The sequence below is a fragment of the Chaetodon trifascialis genome, chromosome 21 (genome assembly GCF_039877785.1).
Source record: "Chaetodon trifascialis isolate fChaTrf1 chromosome 21, fChaTrf1.hap1, whole genome shotgun sequence".
In the NCBI taxonomy this organism is placed as follows: domain Eukaryota; kingdom Metazoa; phylum Chordata; class Actinopteri; order Chaetodontiformes; family Chaetodontidae; genus Chaetodon; species Chaetodon trifascialis.
The window spans coordinates 11,405,892-11,423,733 of NC_092076.1; the positions used below are offsets into that span (position 1 = coordinate 11,405,892).

At 44.0% G+C, this 17,842-nt stretch overlaps 1 protein-coding gene across 2 annotated transcripts; it reads right to left on the reverse strand.

Annotated features, from left to right (window-relative positions):
• Positions 1–1,375: 1,375 nt before the first annotated feature.
• On the reverse strand, positions 1,376–13,798 carry LOC139349252 (transient receptor potential cation channel subfamily M member 4-like). 2 transcript variants are annotated; one of them, XM_070989850.1, is made up of 28 exons: positions 13,687–13,798; positions 12,176–12,237; positions 11,880–12,057; positions 11,381–11,561; positions 10,213–10,382; positions 9,912–10,089; positions 9,334–9,398; positions 9,011–9,244; positions 7,570–7,672; positions 7,350–7,471; positions 6,929–7,219; positions 6,741–6,842; positions 6,505–6,633; positions 6,268–6,397; positions 5,868–6,013; positions 5,341–5,453; positions 5,147–5,263; positions 5,008–5,057; positions 4,686–4,924; positions 4,408–4,523; positions 3,766–3,898; positions 3,486–3,660; positions 3,173–3,338; positions 2,898–3,079; positions 2,575–2,707; positions 2,410–2,482; positions 2,068–2,161; positions 1,376–1,959 (listed from the first exon to the last, which is right to left on the reverse strand). In XM_070989850.1, exons 1-28 carry the CDS (start codon positions 13,753–13,755, stop codon positions 1,928–1,930), a joined length of 3,783 nt encoding a protein of 1,260 aa, XP_070845951.1. In that variant the 5' UTR covers positions 13,756–13,798; the 3' UTR covers positions 1,376–1,927. The 2 variants fall into 2 exon arrangements, with proteins under 2 accessions (XP_070845951.1, XP_070845952.1); XM_070989851.1 differs by lacking the exon at positions 13,687–13,798 and adding an exon at positions 12,322–12,392.
• Between the last annotated feature and the right edge of the window lie 4,044 nt (positions 13,799–17,842).

Below are 17,842 nucleotides of genomic sequence, written 5' to 3' on the forward strand. Positions count from 1 at the left end.
ACACAAAGAAAAGCAGATGCTGAGTTGCCACAGGGTTAAACCAACACTGCTCAGACACTGCCTCTACAGCAAAGGTCATATTTACTTCCAATCCCAAGGCAGAGAAGAACATGTCAGTTATGTATGGAATAGATGTAAATAGAGGGAAACTGAGATAACTGCCATTCCACAGAAATGGTTCACATTTGAAGAGCAGAATGTTTTCAATTGCACAGCTTTCATTTTGAAGCCCCATGAAAGAGATTTAGATTCAGCAGCGCTGCAAGTTGTGTGAAAACATTTCAATCAAAACCATTCAGACACCGAGGAGTGACACATACGCATTCGCTTACACGGCACATATTTGCACATGCAACTGTCATCCAGCAAGGGGGCTGCAAGGCCCAAAGTGATGACATCGCTTCTCCCAGTGTGAGCCGCTGGAGCAATTGACAGGTGGCCCAGCTGGCTATTTACAGTAAAGGCTCCTTCAATAGCCCTCCTCCACTGTGACCTTCAATAGAGCTCCGGCATACTGAAACTCAGCACCATGGGGCACTTTTCACACGATCCATATCCCCGTCTCTCTACAGTATGTCCAACTACCAGTTTTACTTAGTTTCTTTGTAGCAAGCTTGCTGACATTGGCCCCGTTCACAAACATGTCATCCTCTACCCTTTGGTGGCTTTTTTTCTCGAGGAGCTGTTATTCTTGGCAACATAGCTCCATCTGTCATTTTTTCTTGGCTGCAGTGCTTCATCCGCATACCTGACAACCTGACAACAGAGAATCCTCATTAGCATTCAATCAGTAGCAAAAGATTTTGGGAAATACAGTTACTTGTTTTCTTACAGAGAGTCAGATGACAAGCTAGATATCACTCTGACATCTGTATGTTAAATATGAGGCTACTACAAGCAGCCAGCTAGCTTGGCTTAGCATGAAGACTGGAATCAGGGGAAACAACTAGCCTGGCTCTGCTCATTGCTAACTAAATGTAACTATACCAGAACATGTAATGCTTACTAATTGATCAAGCTACATCTATTTTTTATTATGTACAAAACAGACAAAAACTGAAGTAAATATGTGGCTGCAGCCAGTTAGCTTAGCTTAGCATAAAAACTGGAAAAAAGGCAAACAGCTAGCCTGGCTCTGACCTAAAGTAACACAATTCACCTTCTAGCACCTGTAACTAACTAATTTGTAACTGACATTAATTAACATGTTATACTGTATCTCAAGCCAAGCTAGCTGTTGCCCCTTGTTTCCATTCTTTATGCTAACCTAAGCTAACTGACTGCTGGTATCAGTCTGACTCTCAGCAAGAAAGTGAAAGCGTACTTCCCAAAATGTCAAACTAGCTTTTAACAGTAATAGTAAGAACTCATTCATGAAACTTTATATACAATTTATTGAACAGAATAAAATAACGTAGCAACACAATTACTTGATTTAACATTTAAGGCTGTAACAAGCAACCATGTAGCCAGAAAGTAGCTGAATTCAAAAGTATTACAACGTACACTGAATATAACCCCTGTAAACAACATTATAAGTTTCAATATAACAGTAAAAACACCAATATAAAAAATGTTCTAATAGAATTCCTGCTCTCGACTTACAGCAATACAGATAATAGCAGTGGCAAATAAAACATATCATGCTCCATCATAAGTACATACAGTACACTTTACTTTGGTATTTGAATTAGATTTACACTTAAAATATCAGCTTTTGCATTCACTCAATACTGTAACAAGTAGTGATCACAGCCAATCTTTCACTGTTTTCTGAACAATTGAATCTAGCTGGTAACTGAGTCCAGTGATGAACATTGCTAGCAAACAGTAAGACAGACAGGTGGGTGGGTGGGTGGCATGGGAGCAGTGCTTCATTATTGTCTTTTACAGACCCTGAGCAACTGAAGGCATCAGCGAGGATGAATCAGGAAGAACTGGAAGAAGAGGGGAAAGTGTCTGCGTAGAAGAAGAAGAGACAGAATAAGGTCAAACAAACTTAGGGAGTACATCCTGACTGTTTTCCTGTTTCTGTGAACATACATGTATGTTCTGCCTTGCAAGTACCTCTTAATGTAGGTGGAGGCCGAGGAGGTTTGAAGGTGCTGCCTTGTGCCAGAGTATCCACAATCCAGCTGAGAGCATTCGAGCAATACTCCATCTGAGAAGGAGGATCAGAAGAGCCGCATTGACATACAGTACCTCACTTAAGGGAAGCATCAGTAATTTGGGAATACAGCGCAGTATATATTGACATATCCTGTTCACTGTGCATCTCTGTCATCCTATGAACTTAACTTATGCTAGAATACAATACAATAGCTGTTTCCCCTCGTCTCTGAATCGATTGATTCATTGATAATGGTACAGAATGATAAACAGAGTGTTAGCTCTGTGTTTTCATTTTACCTCATTCTCCACAGCCCTCAGCCTGTGTTCAAAGTCTCTGCTTTCAGTCAGATGTTTAATCACACCATCCACTCTGAAAAAGGTTGACATTCACCTCAGTATGATAAAGCCAAAGAAAATGAGCCGTTTGGCTGCAACAGTGATGATGTAGGAAGGTGTGCTCACTTGACAGACATCCGCTTGAGCCTCTCCGAGTCGCTGCTTTTCTGAATTTTGCTCTGGGCAGTCAGGAATTCCTCCTTCTGAATGGTTTCCCACGTCATTAGCCTATTAGCTGCTTTCCCTCTCAACTCCAACACTAATAGACAAGACAATTGTTTTTTTTTAATCATTATTACCATTCAACTCAACCAAATGAAAACATCAGATTCAGACATATGAGATGTTTAGAAATTGCCAACAGTTTTGGTTTTAAACATCTCATTCAGCATTTATTGTCATTAACTTGATCACACTGATCAGACTCACTCAAGTACTCAAATACTGACCAAAGTGGTGGATCTTGACAGAGGGCACTTTGCGGATGTTCCTCTTGATAAAGAGATTGATGTGAGAGAGGATGATGAAAGGAGGAGCCAGGGAAGGACGGGAGTGGTACTGAACGATCAGGTTGTAGCGCTGGAACTTCCAGTAGATGTCGCTGTTAGCCTGCACTTCGGAGAAGGTGTGACTGGTTGGACACAAAGAGAGCAGAGCGTCAGGCTTTCCGTGTAGACTTCTGATAGACTTCAGACCGGTGGACATTCATCTCCTTGTTCTTTACCTGAACATGGCGATGAGCAGGTTGATGAGCAGGATGTTGGTGACCAGCAGATAAACAACCAGCAGAATCACCACCAGCCAGTTACTGTAAAGAACTCTGCACGGCTCCTCACCGCTCTGAATCAGTGTCACGTTATCTGTGCACTCCATGTCCCATCGCTTCCCAACTGGGATGGACAGGAAAATGTAGACGAAAGAGACAAAAGTTTAAGAGCACATTCAAAAAGTTGAATGTCAAAAAAAAAAAAAAGTTCAGGACAGGCTGCAAATGACCTGTAACTATTATTTTCTCAATATGCATGATGCACTCATACCATCCATCTCTTCCACAGGGATCTGTCCAAAGATGTGCAAGTACGGCCTGTAGAAAACCCGGCGAAAGATGTGATCTAGTCGAGGGTCATAGGAGTAAAGCAAAGCCTGATTGGCTACTCCGTATGCCATGAGCCACACCCCCAGGAAGAAGAGGAAGAAGAAGACATCCTTCATCTGAGCAGGAGAAAATGGTTGTCTTTCTGTCACTGTAATCCAAACGTCCTGCTGAGTTACATTGATAAAATGCCAGTTTATATTAAGTTATGCTATGTTTCTCACCATCTTGCCAACAATGATGATTTTTGGTCCCAGCTGTTTGTGAATGGCGAAGATGTGAATGAGACGGAGGGTGAAGACCATGTAGTCCACACATAGGACCTCCCGGCCAAATCCGTATGACCAGCGGAACATCCTAAAACACAGTGAAGCATATGCACAGGTAACAGCACCACCCAGTGGACAACTTGGAGAATAACTGCACTTTAAAGGTTCTCAACTGGAATTTGGATTTGGAAGTGAGGGACGTGCACCCTTTGAATTCACAGGACTGAGGACATGGACATTTGAGATTAATTATGGGACAGTTGAGACATCTCTGTAACATTTGTCTCATTTGCATCCAGCATTGAATTCTCTCGTAATTGCAGTCATCAACTCAAACTACTAGAAACTCACGACTCAACGCAGCTGAACTGTGCGTATGTTCACCCGACGACTTAGTGACACAGGTGGCAACACACTGCTCTGTTTTAAGGGGTCAAGGGCCAAACCCATAGAGAGCAAGAGCCTTAAGACACAAAAATGTAAAGGGAATTTTGAAATATGAAAATCTCACTGAACAATAATCTTGTGGAAGGTTTTAGCGTAATCTAATAGTGATACATACTGCAGATGGACCCCATGCGTAATTGCAGCCCCTACCTGCAGATTAGTCCAATGATGAACAGCACGATGGCAGTGAGGTCACACTTGTTCCACACATCCTGGATGTACACTCTCAACCTCTGGCGCCAAGTCATCGCCCCCAAAAAGAACGTCTTGAAGAAGAAAAACATCAATCAACTAAATAGACCTGTAGATGAAACACAGCTATAAACAGAACATTAGCGACAGCCAAGTACTGAAAAGTGAATGATTCTATTCAGTATTGAATTTCGTATCTGTTCTTGCAAGACAGTAAGATGTCTATCAGCGCTTACCTCCCGGATCTCCTCGCATACAATGGTGAATACCCAGAAGTACAGCACATACTCAGTGATGGCCGGACCAGAAGGCGGCGGGGGCTTGAAGTCCACCAGCAGCACGTAGGCAAACAGCAGGAGGAAGAGGAAGTACATCAGGACGTTGCCCAGAAAGGAGGTGACGGGTGCAAACCAGAACTGACGCCATCTTGACACTATAAACGGCCGCTTTGGCGGACTGCGCGAGCGAGGTATGCCTGTAAGGAAGAAACAATTTTTTCTGCGATTCATTTCTCCTTCCAACACTTCTTCAGAGGTGTAGCGTTTAAGGAGGACTCACCTTTGATGGTTGCCGTCCTGGGAGTGTTTAGTCCTTGTGTGTCAGCTTCACTGGTACAACAATGACACATTGTGTCACATAATGAACCAACACACCAGAAAAGACAAACGCCAAATCAATAAAGAGTGAAGGGTTTTACATGTGCTTGATGTCCGAGAAAGAGAAGATGGTGGCGCCATAAAGGCTGTCGTTGTCCCTGCCCAGCCCGTCCTCGTTCAGCTTCCCCTCCTCCTCCTGCTGATGCTCCTCTTCTTTCCTGTGAGGTAAAGTATATTGTGGTTCTGAAATCTGAATCTCCTGGCAAAGAAATATTGATAATAATGTGGATTTTACCTGAAAGAAATGAGGTTGGTGTAGCAGAGGACGGGGCAGAAAAAGGTGAGGAGGAGCTTCCACACCTCCGTGTTCCTCTTCATGTCACCCCACCAGATCTGGGACAACAATGACTGAAGGAGAAGAGAAAGTTGGACCATTTTCACCAACTGCAGTTCATTTGCTATGTATGAAAAAGGGTAGTGTGTGTATCTGATCTATTGTTATTGATTTATTATGCCCAAGTGCTGTTATTTTCAATTATGGTAGCAATGTAAATGAAAAGAAGAAAAGGTGATCTAAGCTCCACATTACAAGTTAAGCATTGGCAGACCAAGTATATTGAATATATACTCTCTAAGCTAACAAAGGAATAAAGCCTTAGCCGGAAAATCTGGGTGAGCAAGCTCCAGATGCAGCAAAAAATACAATTTAGAAAAAGCCTAAGGATAAATACAACTGGTTAAACCACCACAATAAAACCAGCGTCTTGCTTCCACTGCTGTCTTTTAAATGTCAGTCACACAGCTGTGAAAACAGTGACACACCTGTACTCCGTCATGGCTGAAGAACAGTCGTGCGTCAGCACCCATGCCCATCTGGAGGCAGGTGGTGCCACCCCAGACTGGAGATTTCCTAATCAGCAGGGTGAAAGAGCGGCTCTCATTGCTCCGATAGCAAGAGCTGAAGACGTCTGAACAGGGGGAAGGACGCATGCGGAAAGAGTTTGGTTGGATGGGTACCATTAAGAAAACAAAAATGAAAGATCTCTTCAGGAAAAAAAATGCATGTATTACTTCATTTGAGGCAATTTAAGGCTCTTAAATTCCCACTAGCAAAGTAGACTTTCATGTGTTACATAATTAACTTGGAAGGAGTGGACAAATAACACGGAGTACAACAATTAGGCTGTGAGATTTAACGATGGATGATGTATTATGGTCTCACCATGTGCCAGGTTCTCAAACCTCTGAGCCAGCTCTTTCATGGACAGTTTGGTCTCAGTCTCCACCTCCAGCTTGGACAGTTCCCTCAGCATCTTACAGCCGCTCAGAGCACTCAGCACAGACTCCCCCGCCTGGAGAGACAACAGGGCGCACAAACTCCTTCATATCTGCTGCAGAGTCACACCCAGTTCCCTCAGACAGGAGTCGTCAGTTTACTCAAAGACGCTTGAAGTCTTACCATCTCCCAGAAGAAAGTGGCCATCTCGCTGCGGTTCTGCAGGACGGCCCAGATGAAGAGCGAAGCCCACGGGAAGAGGCAGCGCTTCTCCCGATACAAGCAGTCTCCCCGCAGCAGCTTACTGGCACGCTGCAATGGATGAAAAGAAGCAGCAGAGGGGGTGTTAGATTCCTCTGTCTTCTAGAACCAGTTGAACTTTTCATAGATGTCTACATATTCAGAAAAGTTAAGAGTACCCTGAGAGCTCTCCTCTTGGATGAGATCTGCTCTAAGCCCAGGGCATCATAGTAAAACAGTTGGCAGACATCACCTATTAACAGCTCCAGAACCCCTGAAACCTGTGAAGAAAAGGAGGTAGAGCAACAATCAAACAAAAGCGTGCAGAGGCAGAGGCATGGATGTCTCTCTCACGAGGAAACCCCACCTCAAAAAGGCTGATCTCCGTCACTGGGCCCCTCTGCACGTTCTCCGCTGCCACTTTGTCCTGCACGTTTGATGATGTTGCCACAGGGACCGCGGTTCCTAGCCGCTCCACCAGATGGCGCTGAAGTAGCTGGTAAAGCACGGTCCCATCGGCCACAGAGCGGTACAGGCTTTCCAGCCTGCCATACGTCAGGTAGTCCAGGATGTTGAGGCCATTCTCAGTGAAAAGACGCACAAACTGAGGCTTGTCGTTGATCAGGGCATCTGTCATGGAGTCTTCCAGGTCTTCGTACTATTTATTTGGATGAAAGTGATGGTTTCAACGCTTATTGTACAACACACTACACATAATGCATCTACTTCAGACTGGTAGCATTTCTCTGAATGCAACATCTGATGTGACGTCTTTTCCCCCCGCTCACCCTCCACTGGATGTCTCCATTGAAGAGTTCACTCTTGGCAATGTCAACCCTGTTCCATGTAACCGCCAGCCTCAGCTCTTCATTGTAAGGGCTGGCATCGACTGACGCACGCTGCTTGCTCGCTGTAAACCACAGAATCACACCACAAAACATCAAAATAAAGACGTGCCGTCGCGGGAAACGTCAGCAACTTTCACACATTGATTGAAGTCGTATGTACCTCCCACCAACGCTTTGAGCAGCACTGTGTCAAAGTCGTTTGGGCCCTCCTGCTCTCCGTGATAGATTGTGATGAAGTCTCTGTTCTGGTAGATGCTCAGAGCCTTGAGACCCAGAACAAGACAAGAAAAACAAGAATCTTGAATTCCAGTATGAGTAGAGAACTTGGTGATCGCAAAGGGTTTTGCAACATCCATGATGTCGTTAAGTGCACTGCCTCCTCACGCTGAGTGAGCAAGATTTTATCAGGGCATGTAAAGTTAAGCACCAAGAGTAATAATTGACCAGCGAGTAGAAAAGAAGAAGATTAAGCGTATATCCGATCTCTCCCTTATTTAACAACACAACAGACTGGATTTTGGGTGCTGATTACGTTAATGGCTGGCACAGATACATGAGTCAATAAGCAGGCTCACTGTTTCAAGGCGGCATGCGGTGCTGATAATGTTACATTCACACAAATCAATCTCACACCAAAAAATCTTTAAAGCTCTGTTTGGTTTTTTTTTACAGTGCATTCTGGGAATTTTCCAGAAAGTCACATTCTTACTGCACTGAATAGATTTGGACAACAGATGTCTTGGAGAGATTTCGAGGCTCGGTCAGTTAAAAACAGGATGCAATCATTTGCAAACAAACTGTGTTTACTGACAGCAGTTATCTTAAGTGTTCCTGAGCCCGTGTAGTAACATCCTTAATCCAATCATGTGTTCACAAAGTGGTGAGCCTCTCTCCATCCTCGCTTGTGAATGACTGAGCCTTTCCAGCATGCCCCTTTCATACCCAATCACAATATTATCACCTATTACCAATCAACCTGTTTACCTGTGGAATGAACTAGGAATATGGGAAAAGGATTAGCAAGCTATCACAACAGCACTTCATCTACGTTTTACACTGCATCCTAACCTTTTAGGAATCAGAGTTGTGCGATACAAGCAATCCTTTTTCAATGCTTTGTGTTACAGAAATGACCCTATTAGACCAAATGAAACCTGAAACTGAGGTCCACGGTGAATGAGCGATTTTGTTGTGGAGCAGCAAGAGCGACAGCCAGCAGTCTCAGGAATCTGGGTCAAGCTGAAACAGGAAGTAGCTGGAGAAACAAGAAGCCTGAAGTTCACAGGAGCAGCAGAGGCTCAATAACGGCTCATGTTGTGTTGATAATTTTGCTGTTCTGCGAGCCTCAGTAAAAAAAATGTAAACTCGCCCTCAGGGTTATGGAACAAGAAAGACTTCATGCACTCGGGAGCATAAACATGCAGAAAATCTATTGGCGATCTGTCCATCAGGCTCCAAATTATCTACTATGAATAGGATTTGACTTCAAAGAAAAGTGACAGAGAACACATGAAACACTCCAAGCTCATACATATCATTGTTACATTTCACGCCAATCCAGCTGCTGAATCTACAGCTTCTGTCTGCTCCGCAGCACTTACCCGTTCAACTAGTTTGTCTGACTCCGCTTCCGACGGGAAGTGCTTTTTAACCCGTTCTGCCATTCGGTCTTTCAGATCCACGCTGGGACCCGCCTCGCCATCTCCCTCACCGGAAGACTGAACAACCGGGGCCGAGGACAGATTCTCCAAGACGTCGCTCAAGAAGTCAGCCAGGCCCCCTGAGCCGGCCAGCACCAGCCAGGGCATGGAGCTTTTCAGAGAAAGATCCACCCTCTGACAGAAAAAGGGAGAGAGACGTTTGTTTACAGAGTAGAAGGGCATAGCCAAAAAGTCAATTTTAATGTTAAAAAAAGTGACTGGACCTCCAGCATGCTCGCCTCCCCTGACACCAGCATACAGAGGACAGGGATGTCAATGCTGCCACTGCCTAAAGAAATACACACACAATTTTTACCTGGATTGGTAAATTATTTGTTTATACTGACTTCACTTTAATGCAGACATGATGATCAACATTTGCACGCTTACATCAATCAAACTACATATTTTTCTTGTCATGCAGGAGCTCAGAGACGGCACAGACACAGACAGAGCGCCCGGTTACATTTTGGACAAATCTCTGCTTGATTTTACATGTTGAAGAGCAGTGTCTCAGATTCGTGCAGTGGCATGCAATGGCTTTCACCCTGTGGATGCCAGAGGACTGCCTTATCTTATGCACTAATACATGATCACCACAAGGGGGCCAAACAGCTTGTAATCAGGGTTGAACGTGAGAGAACATGTTCATGATTATAAGAGCAATGTGCCATTTTCTTACATCCTGTTTACACAAATAAATTAATTCTTGCAATATATAGGGGAACCAGTTTCTTCCAGTTTGTCTATTTTGATTCTACACACAATGTAAAATGTTATACTTCATGATCCCATCTCTCACCCCAGATGCCTGTGCGCTGGTGGGAGATGTAGTCCTCCAGTTTGGCCCTGAACCCCGTCTCTCCTCCTCTGCGTCCCACACTGCCGTCGTCCACCAGCAGGAAGGCCTGGTAGTTGTTGTCCAGGCAGCAGGAGTCCCGGGACGTGTTCTGGACGTAGTACTTAGCGGGAAAGCTTCCCTGCAAGAGGAAGAACGTGCCACTTGAATTAAGAGGACTGTAGAAGCTGAGGAACGTATACATTTTCCCTGATTGTTGCACAATACACATGAACAAGCTACAGTATGCAAGTGCCTGTACTACCTGAGGGTTGACCAGCTGCTGCCGGTTGTGCACCAGGCCCCAGGGAGCGATGCCCAGCGCCACCACCTTGTTAAGGGAGACTGACGAGGCTGCGGTGGCGTGATCCCTCACCGCCTCCCCGACACACCTGCCAACGCCTTCACGCAAGCCTGCCGTCAGGATCCACGCTCCTGGGTAGAACAGACAAACCGTGAAAGTAAGAAGAAAACTAGAAGTTTGGTACAACTGCTGTAATGACAATATATGTGCTGCTAGAGTGCAAACTGCAGGTCTAACTTAGGTAGACAGAGACTCAAAGTCATCCACTGAAGATGTGGTTTAAAAGCAGGTACAAGAAAAGGCGCCATGATGTGTTTCTATGTGCAACAACAGCTTTTCGCACATCTGTTATCCACTTCCCTACAACCACGTTTGTACTGAGGCCAAGCATTAGCGGCCTGTGTCTATATATGCACCTTGTATGTGTTCATGTACACACCCGAATGTTTTTGCACATGTCTTGGTATCTCTGTTATAATCAAGGGAGTCCGAGAGAACAGCTAGTTCAAGTGACCTCAGTCACGAGAGATCAGTATCGCCGGGTGCCACCTGCATTTGGCACAGCAGTCAGGAGGAAATGACCATTGTAGTTCCAAATTAGGATCTGACCCCAGGGAGACATACAGTGCAATGGTACTATATTTTGTAACAGCTGTGTTTTTCCTGCTAAAGCCATCACGAGTGACTGTGTCTTCGAAGAAAACACTGATTCATTATCTGACATTATTAGTCAGTCAGTTCTTCCAGAAGGTATAAAACAGTAATTTCGAAAAACATAATTAATTATGCTAAGGTAACCTGGACCTGGATAAGCAGGAGAAAATGCAAAGATGAATTAACCAATAAAAATGAATCATTAATTTAAGGTTTTGTTAAAGTTAACTTGCAGATATGCTCAAATTAAATGGCCACCAGTTAAAACAATTAATTTATATGTCACAGCTTTTTACTGTCTTTTTGTTCTTTTCTATGTCTCTCTTTGATTCTTTTCTGTCTGTAACAATTTAATTTCCCCAGTGTGGGATTATCTTATCTTAACGAATCTTACAGTGATACTGCAAACAGTGCATATGCATTTCACAATACTGTTAAAGGACATGTAACCTATGACCTGCCAGGACATGTTTACCTGTGCTTTGTGAGGCTTTCACCAGTCCCTGTCTGAGGACCTCCCGTACCCAAGTCTTCACCTTTGTCCTGCCTTCTCCGCCCACTACAGAGACCACCAGGTTGGGGGCGGGAAGACCCCAGTGGGCTGTCATCAGGGTGTACACCATAGACGGGGGCGTGTCCCATGACAGACGCAGGAACTGAGATCCCAATGAGACAACGGACATTTGATTGATTGAAAGGGACAAGCACATTTCCAAAGACCACCTATGAATTAAAAAGTAAGTTAGTTATAATAAAGAAAAAGAGCTTCTCAGTATAGATATGGGAGCTCACAGTCACCTGAGTGTTGTTTACTCAGGGGCTTCAGTAGGTTAAAGGTTATGAAAAGCAAAAGTTCCTCACTTGAATCATTATTTGTCTCACCTTTACAACCAAAAAACAACAGATTTGATCAGAAACTCTACAGAAATAAAGAATCTAATGATGCATTCAGAGCCAACAGAGAGGCCACCTACATAGCTATGTCTCTTGCTGGCTCCTGCAAACTGCAACTCTCCAAAGGCGTCAGTCGGGTACTCGGAGGAGTGCTGGGCGCTGTCCCAGTGGTTGACGATCGCTGTGCTGAAGTAGTCACCGAGAGCCACAGAGGCATGGGCATCTCTCGCACCCCCGCACTGACACAGCGCGCCATTACTGCGAGAGGTGAGAGGGTGATTGCATGTGAGGCTGTGCTCATCCTGTGCTGCATCACCACAGTCAGTGGAGAAACATTGCTATCACAGAGGAATGCGCTCCGCAGAGCTCACAGTACCTGAAGGAATCTTCTACGAAGGCAGTGCACACTCTCTTCTTGATGATTTTGGGGATCCAACTCTGAAAACATTAGAAACATGTTGATTAAGTGAATATGCATACACGCTGTTTCAATTTTAAGGAGCTTTTTTTATCAGATCCTACCATTCTATGCCTGGAAATCATGCGGCTGCGGGGTGAACCGCTCAGATGAGACATGTTGAATTTGGCTGAGAGAAGTGTCTGGTGATGCAGTGGTGAGATATGCTGTGCCTAAACACATGGCTGTGACTTCTGACGTGGGGCTGTAGTTTAAGTGTGAGTGTGTGTGTGTGTGTGTGTGTGTGTGTGTGTGTGTGTGTGTGTGTGGTGGGCACATACAGATACCTGCAAACCTACTTGTCAAACTAAGAGGCCCCACTGGAATCTTACAACTTGAAACTCGACTAGACTCTGTTTACAACTTCTAGACCAAACTTATAAGGCTAAGAGCTTCTTTTCATTTAAATTAATTAATTTCTAATCCACCGTCACAACAATACCTGTGTGACAAAGTCAGCACATCTGTCTCAATGGGCATTTTGAGTGAGGAAAAGCAAGTGTAACGGATCACATCATGGTCGCGTTCCATTTAGTTGCGCCAGCACGCCCTGTCAGTGAGCCCGGACCGCAACACCGGAGTACAATAACTGGCATGCCTAAACGGAATGTAGCCATTATTAATATTACATTAATGACATATGTGGTTGTCGGGTGAAAATATTTACAGTGAGGGCAGAGCCATTTTTCTTTACATATTACATTTTTTTAACATTTGGTTGTTGGTATCGCGATATTAACGGAGGTTATGTTTGTTAAGAGTTTAAGCTAACTTTGGGCACAAACCTTACAAAGCTATGTAGTGCCAGATGTAGCATGCTAACGTTAGAGAAACCCTGAGCAGATGCTAAGGCTACATACAATAATGGGCGTGTGCTCCTCTTTGTTTTTACAGTTAGAGTTAGTTCCGTAAACGTTAACGAAACTCGTATGTTAAAAAATGTCAAACCGAAGCTTTTTTCCCCACGTTTCCATCGCGTTGAGCTGCTTATCAGCGGTTGGTGTTACAAGTGGATCTGTTGAACGTCTCTTCTCCGCAAACAAGCTAGCTTAACTTACGTCCGGCTTGGCAAGTAGGTTAGTGTCAACAAACACCAGCAGAAATCGACCTGCCTCTGCTACATTTGGGACAAAATGCGAGTCCGTTTACAGAGACAGCGACAGGGCTTCAAAGTCTTTGGTGTTCCTACAACAGACCCTAAACTGTGAGTATCACATTACTACAAGACCATTTGATACGTCCTGTCCGAAGCAGGCAAATCGCTCGTCACTGTGACTCAACCTCGGGGAATAACTGCCAGCCACAACTTTCATTACAACTTCCACTTTGCACACTATTGTTTTATTACAGCGTTCACAGCTGGAGTTTATGCCAAAACACAACAATGAGATCATTACAGGAACATAATTATTAATGGAAAGCCAACCCACCTGGTCCTTTTCAGATTTACAGATTTTGTCTCCGCCGCCTCCCCCTCTTTCTCCTCCTGTGTCTCTCATGTTGTTTTTCCCCTTCTGCTGGGCTCGGTGAGAGATAGGAGGGAAATACTCAGGAGTTCTGTCTGATCATTGTCCAGTGAGGAGGTTAATTCACAAGATTGCTTAAACTGAATTTGGCCGAAACTATGGAAATGCCATTTCCTAACGCCTCTCAACAGCCGGAGAGGAAAGGTGCGGGGTTGACATTCCTCACAGGTGAGGGTGTGGTTGTTACAAGAAGCACTCAATCCTCAAATACCGTGCTCCAAGCTCTGAAAATGTAGGAGGAGCTGGTCAAAACCACAGACATTTCATACCTGTGGTGTGAGCCGGGACAATGCTGATTGTAATCCTTTTACAACCTGAGTTCATCCCCCAAAGATGTCCTCCTCTGGTTGAGTGATATCAGATGTGGTGAAGGACGTGCTCTCGGCCACTGATGACACCTATTTTGACACCGCTGTAGCAGACAGACGACTGAAGACACACAACTGTGCACTGGCCAATTTGCTGCCGACATGGTTAGCTAAAAATATCACACAGTCAGGCCTGGATCTCCAAAAGGGCAAGTGGGGCAAATGCCTCAATCATCCCCACATCAACAAAGGTCATACTTAACTGAATGCAGGAATATGGGGTCACTCAGGTGAAATGGAAATTAAAAGGACAGGAATATGCAATACTTTACACAAAGTCCCTATAAGGCAATTTCTAGTCTGAGAATAATGTCTTCTACCCTTAAAAACTGAAGTTAGTGATCCATAGAAAGTGCGCATGTAAGCAGCATTCAACCTGTCGGGGTCCATGTTGCATTTTTCCTCAAGACCCTAGCAGCTTAACCCATGTATGCATCAACTGTAAGTCCACACACTTGTTTATATTAAATATTTATTGTGCAATGCATTTAAATATAGAGGAATTTCTATTTTAAAAAGTAATACGATTAAGCTTTTCACACAGCATTCAAACATCCACATTCTATGCTTACAGAGCATAAATCCATAATAAGTACCAGTCAGTCAGAACATACACATAAACATAAACAGATGGAGACTGTGTTGAGAGCTCTCCGCCTCGTTAGTCCGTAACAGTTTTCTTTCCTCTTGGCCCTATCTGCCGTATCCCCGTGGGTCGTGGGCCTTTTTTGACTCCTCTTTTCCATTCGTCTTGCTGATGTGGTACAAAGTGTTGGCCAGGTTGTGAAGCTGGCACGTCCCGAGCTGGCAGCCGCGCTGAGGTGCACGCCGCGGACGTAGCTGCGCTGCCATGCTGTCAGCGAGGAAGAGGAGAAAGAGGGATTAATGTTCAGGCTTTTAAAACATAATGAGCCATAATGAATAGAACAGACACAAACAGTCCAGTGTGTATCCTGTATTAATCCAGCATCAGTAAGCTACAGTAGTGTTTTCAACCATTCCTTATACTGGCAGTTCTTCTGTAGTCCCTTATTCACAGCCACTGTGCTGTGTGCTCTTTTGTACCTGTGTTTCAGGGCATCCAGGTTGAGATGTTTGTCTTCTGAGTGAAATGGGATGATCTTCAGAGCTTGTACATGCTGCTCCTGTGTGTCCTCTGACCTTTTCACCTCTGAAGTCTCAACAGTGTCCCCTTGGAAGACAGCGTCTACGTCTGACCTGCGTGTCCATCAGAAAACGGTATTTATTAATTAGGCATTTTTTACATTTGAGGCTGAAAAGTTTTGATATCTTGATTGCAGATTGGCAGGCAGTGGGTGATGCATCATCTATCTATCTTTTCTATCATTAGCTGCATACTTACTGGGCTTTTTCACTAACCTGTGAGTTGGTCTGAGTGGTGTGGCGGCAGTCAAAGGCACAGTCAACAGCAGCAGAACAGCTATCTCCATACCGCACTGGCCTGTGACAGAAAAACGAGTGATGAAGAGGAAAACTTTCTGTCCTGACCAGACAAATCAATAATATCAATAAGCGGAGATGAAGAGTCAATAAAGATTACAATTATGAATTAGAGACCTGTTCAAAATAGGATAAACATGAGACCAGCATAAAAAACTTACTGCCAAGAAAATCCAAAATCGGGCTGTGGCTTTTTGAGTGAACCATTCGTGGTCTCTTGCTGATTGTCGGGTGCCCAGGTCTGTCATCCCCTCTCCACTTCTGGTCCTTTATAGTGTGGTGACAGGGTGGGGGGGTGTGTCTGTAAGGTAGTCACATTGGCAGACCAACTCCCACACTTGTAATCAGTCAGTTATGGTGGCAGTTTTATGCTCTATTTACAGGAGATGTGATGCAAGCATAAACAACCTTTAAACAAGAGCGTCAACATTGTACTTACACTTGAGTTGACCTTGTACCTTGTGTGATGTTTACATTGATTCATATGTTCACTGTTTGCTCCACCGACCCCCCCACCCCCACCCCCACCCAAGTCCACATCCTCCTCCATCCCTCTCCTCCCGCACTCCACTTGCTGCTGAGCAATTGTTCCAGAAATCATTCTTTCATCTTCATCACCTGCAGGAAGCCTGCAGAGCCCAAAATAACCCCAATTCTCCTCCAGGCTTTTCTTTATCGCCCCATTTTTCCTGTGCCTTTTTCCCTTGAGTCACTTTTGCCGTCACCATGTTTATTCCTGAAATGTCCTTCACTCACATCCACCCCCCCAGCGACCTCCCAGTGTAGTGTTTCAAAAACAACCTCTCAATCTTACACCTTTCCTCCAAGATAGATCAGATTTTATAGAGAATCTGACTGAATTATAGCATCCAGGAAGGGTTCATAGCTTTGGTACAAATGGTCACAGAAGTCTGAAATGTTTCAGGTTTGGTACATGGCCAAATTCGAACCTCCTTCTAAGAAATTCTCCAATAATTCTTAATCTTTTAATAATACAGTAAATCCACGGGGAGCCAGTGTCACGTTTAATGGTCTCCAATCTCCGCACTGTGTTTCTCCCAGCCTCTCTCCTTCTCACTGAATCACAACTTCCCCTCTGGAGTCTATTGTGTACCTTTCCTGTGACTACCATCTGGCCAGAGTCGTGCACTGAGTCATCGTAGGCGCGCGTGCACACAAGAGCATTGGCAATCAAGTGATAAGGCAGTCCCGTGATTTCGCATATGATGAAGCATGGATTACACAAAGGATTTTTTAAAGAGAAAATTCTCTTAAAGGGTTACAACTGGCACGGTGGCAAGGATGACGTGCGGAAAGAAAGCAGAGCGTCTTGGTAAACCAGTTCCTGTGCATCCGCTGCTGAACAGCTGTGACCAAATTTATTATTTCTGCTGAAAACATGAGCATGCCGTAAACCCAAATGAACTGTCAGTTAATGGTTTGGACCGTATTTCCAGCTTCTCAAGCATGAGAATTTCCTGTTTTTCTTTGTCATATGTGATGGTAAACTGAATATCTTTGGGTTTTAGACCAAACAACCCAATGAATAATTTGATCACCTTCAGCTTTGTTGTGTGATCAGCATTTTTTTTTTTTACAGTAATCAAATACTCCCGCTTTGCATAATAACTTGTGTCCAATTTTCTTTGTTAATAATAAAATAAAATTACATCCACTGGTTTTCACTTCATTGAAAAATCCAGTATCTATGACTATGCAAACATTTTTCATTCTTGAAGTTGCCAATCCTTTGTTCCAACCCCACATTTAACATTCATAAGCACATAAGCAGGCAAACAAACCAAACTGAAAACATGACCTACCTTGCAGAGGTTATAATGTAAAATATGTCTTCATATGCAAAGGTAGAATTGTTCACATTTATTTTATTTTACCTTTGTTTAATAAATGCTTAATAAATATGCATGTGACACTTGTGTACGATGAATACTGGCTCATGTTCGGATTCTGAAGTAGTCAAAATGTCACAAAATAATCTCATATGTTTGAGTCTTAAACTGAGATTTCAGGTGGGATGAATGAACTGTTTTCTGACGTCAAACTGCACATGCACAGTGAAGGTCAAACATCCCAGTGATGGGACATGAAGCACATCTGTACTGTAAGTGGAGGGCAGTTTTAAGAAAATATCAAATACTTAGTAAATGGATGTAATTAGCGTGTATTGCTATGTTGTTAATATATTACACTGCAGACAATAAATGCATCCT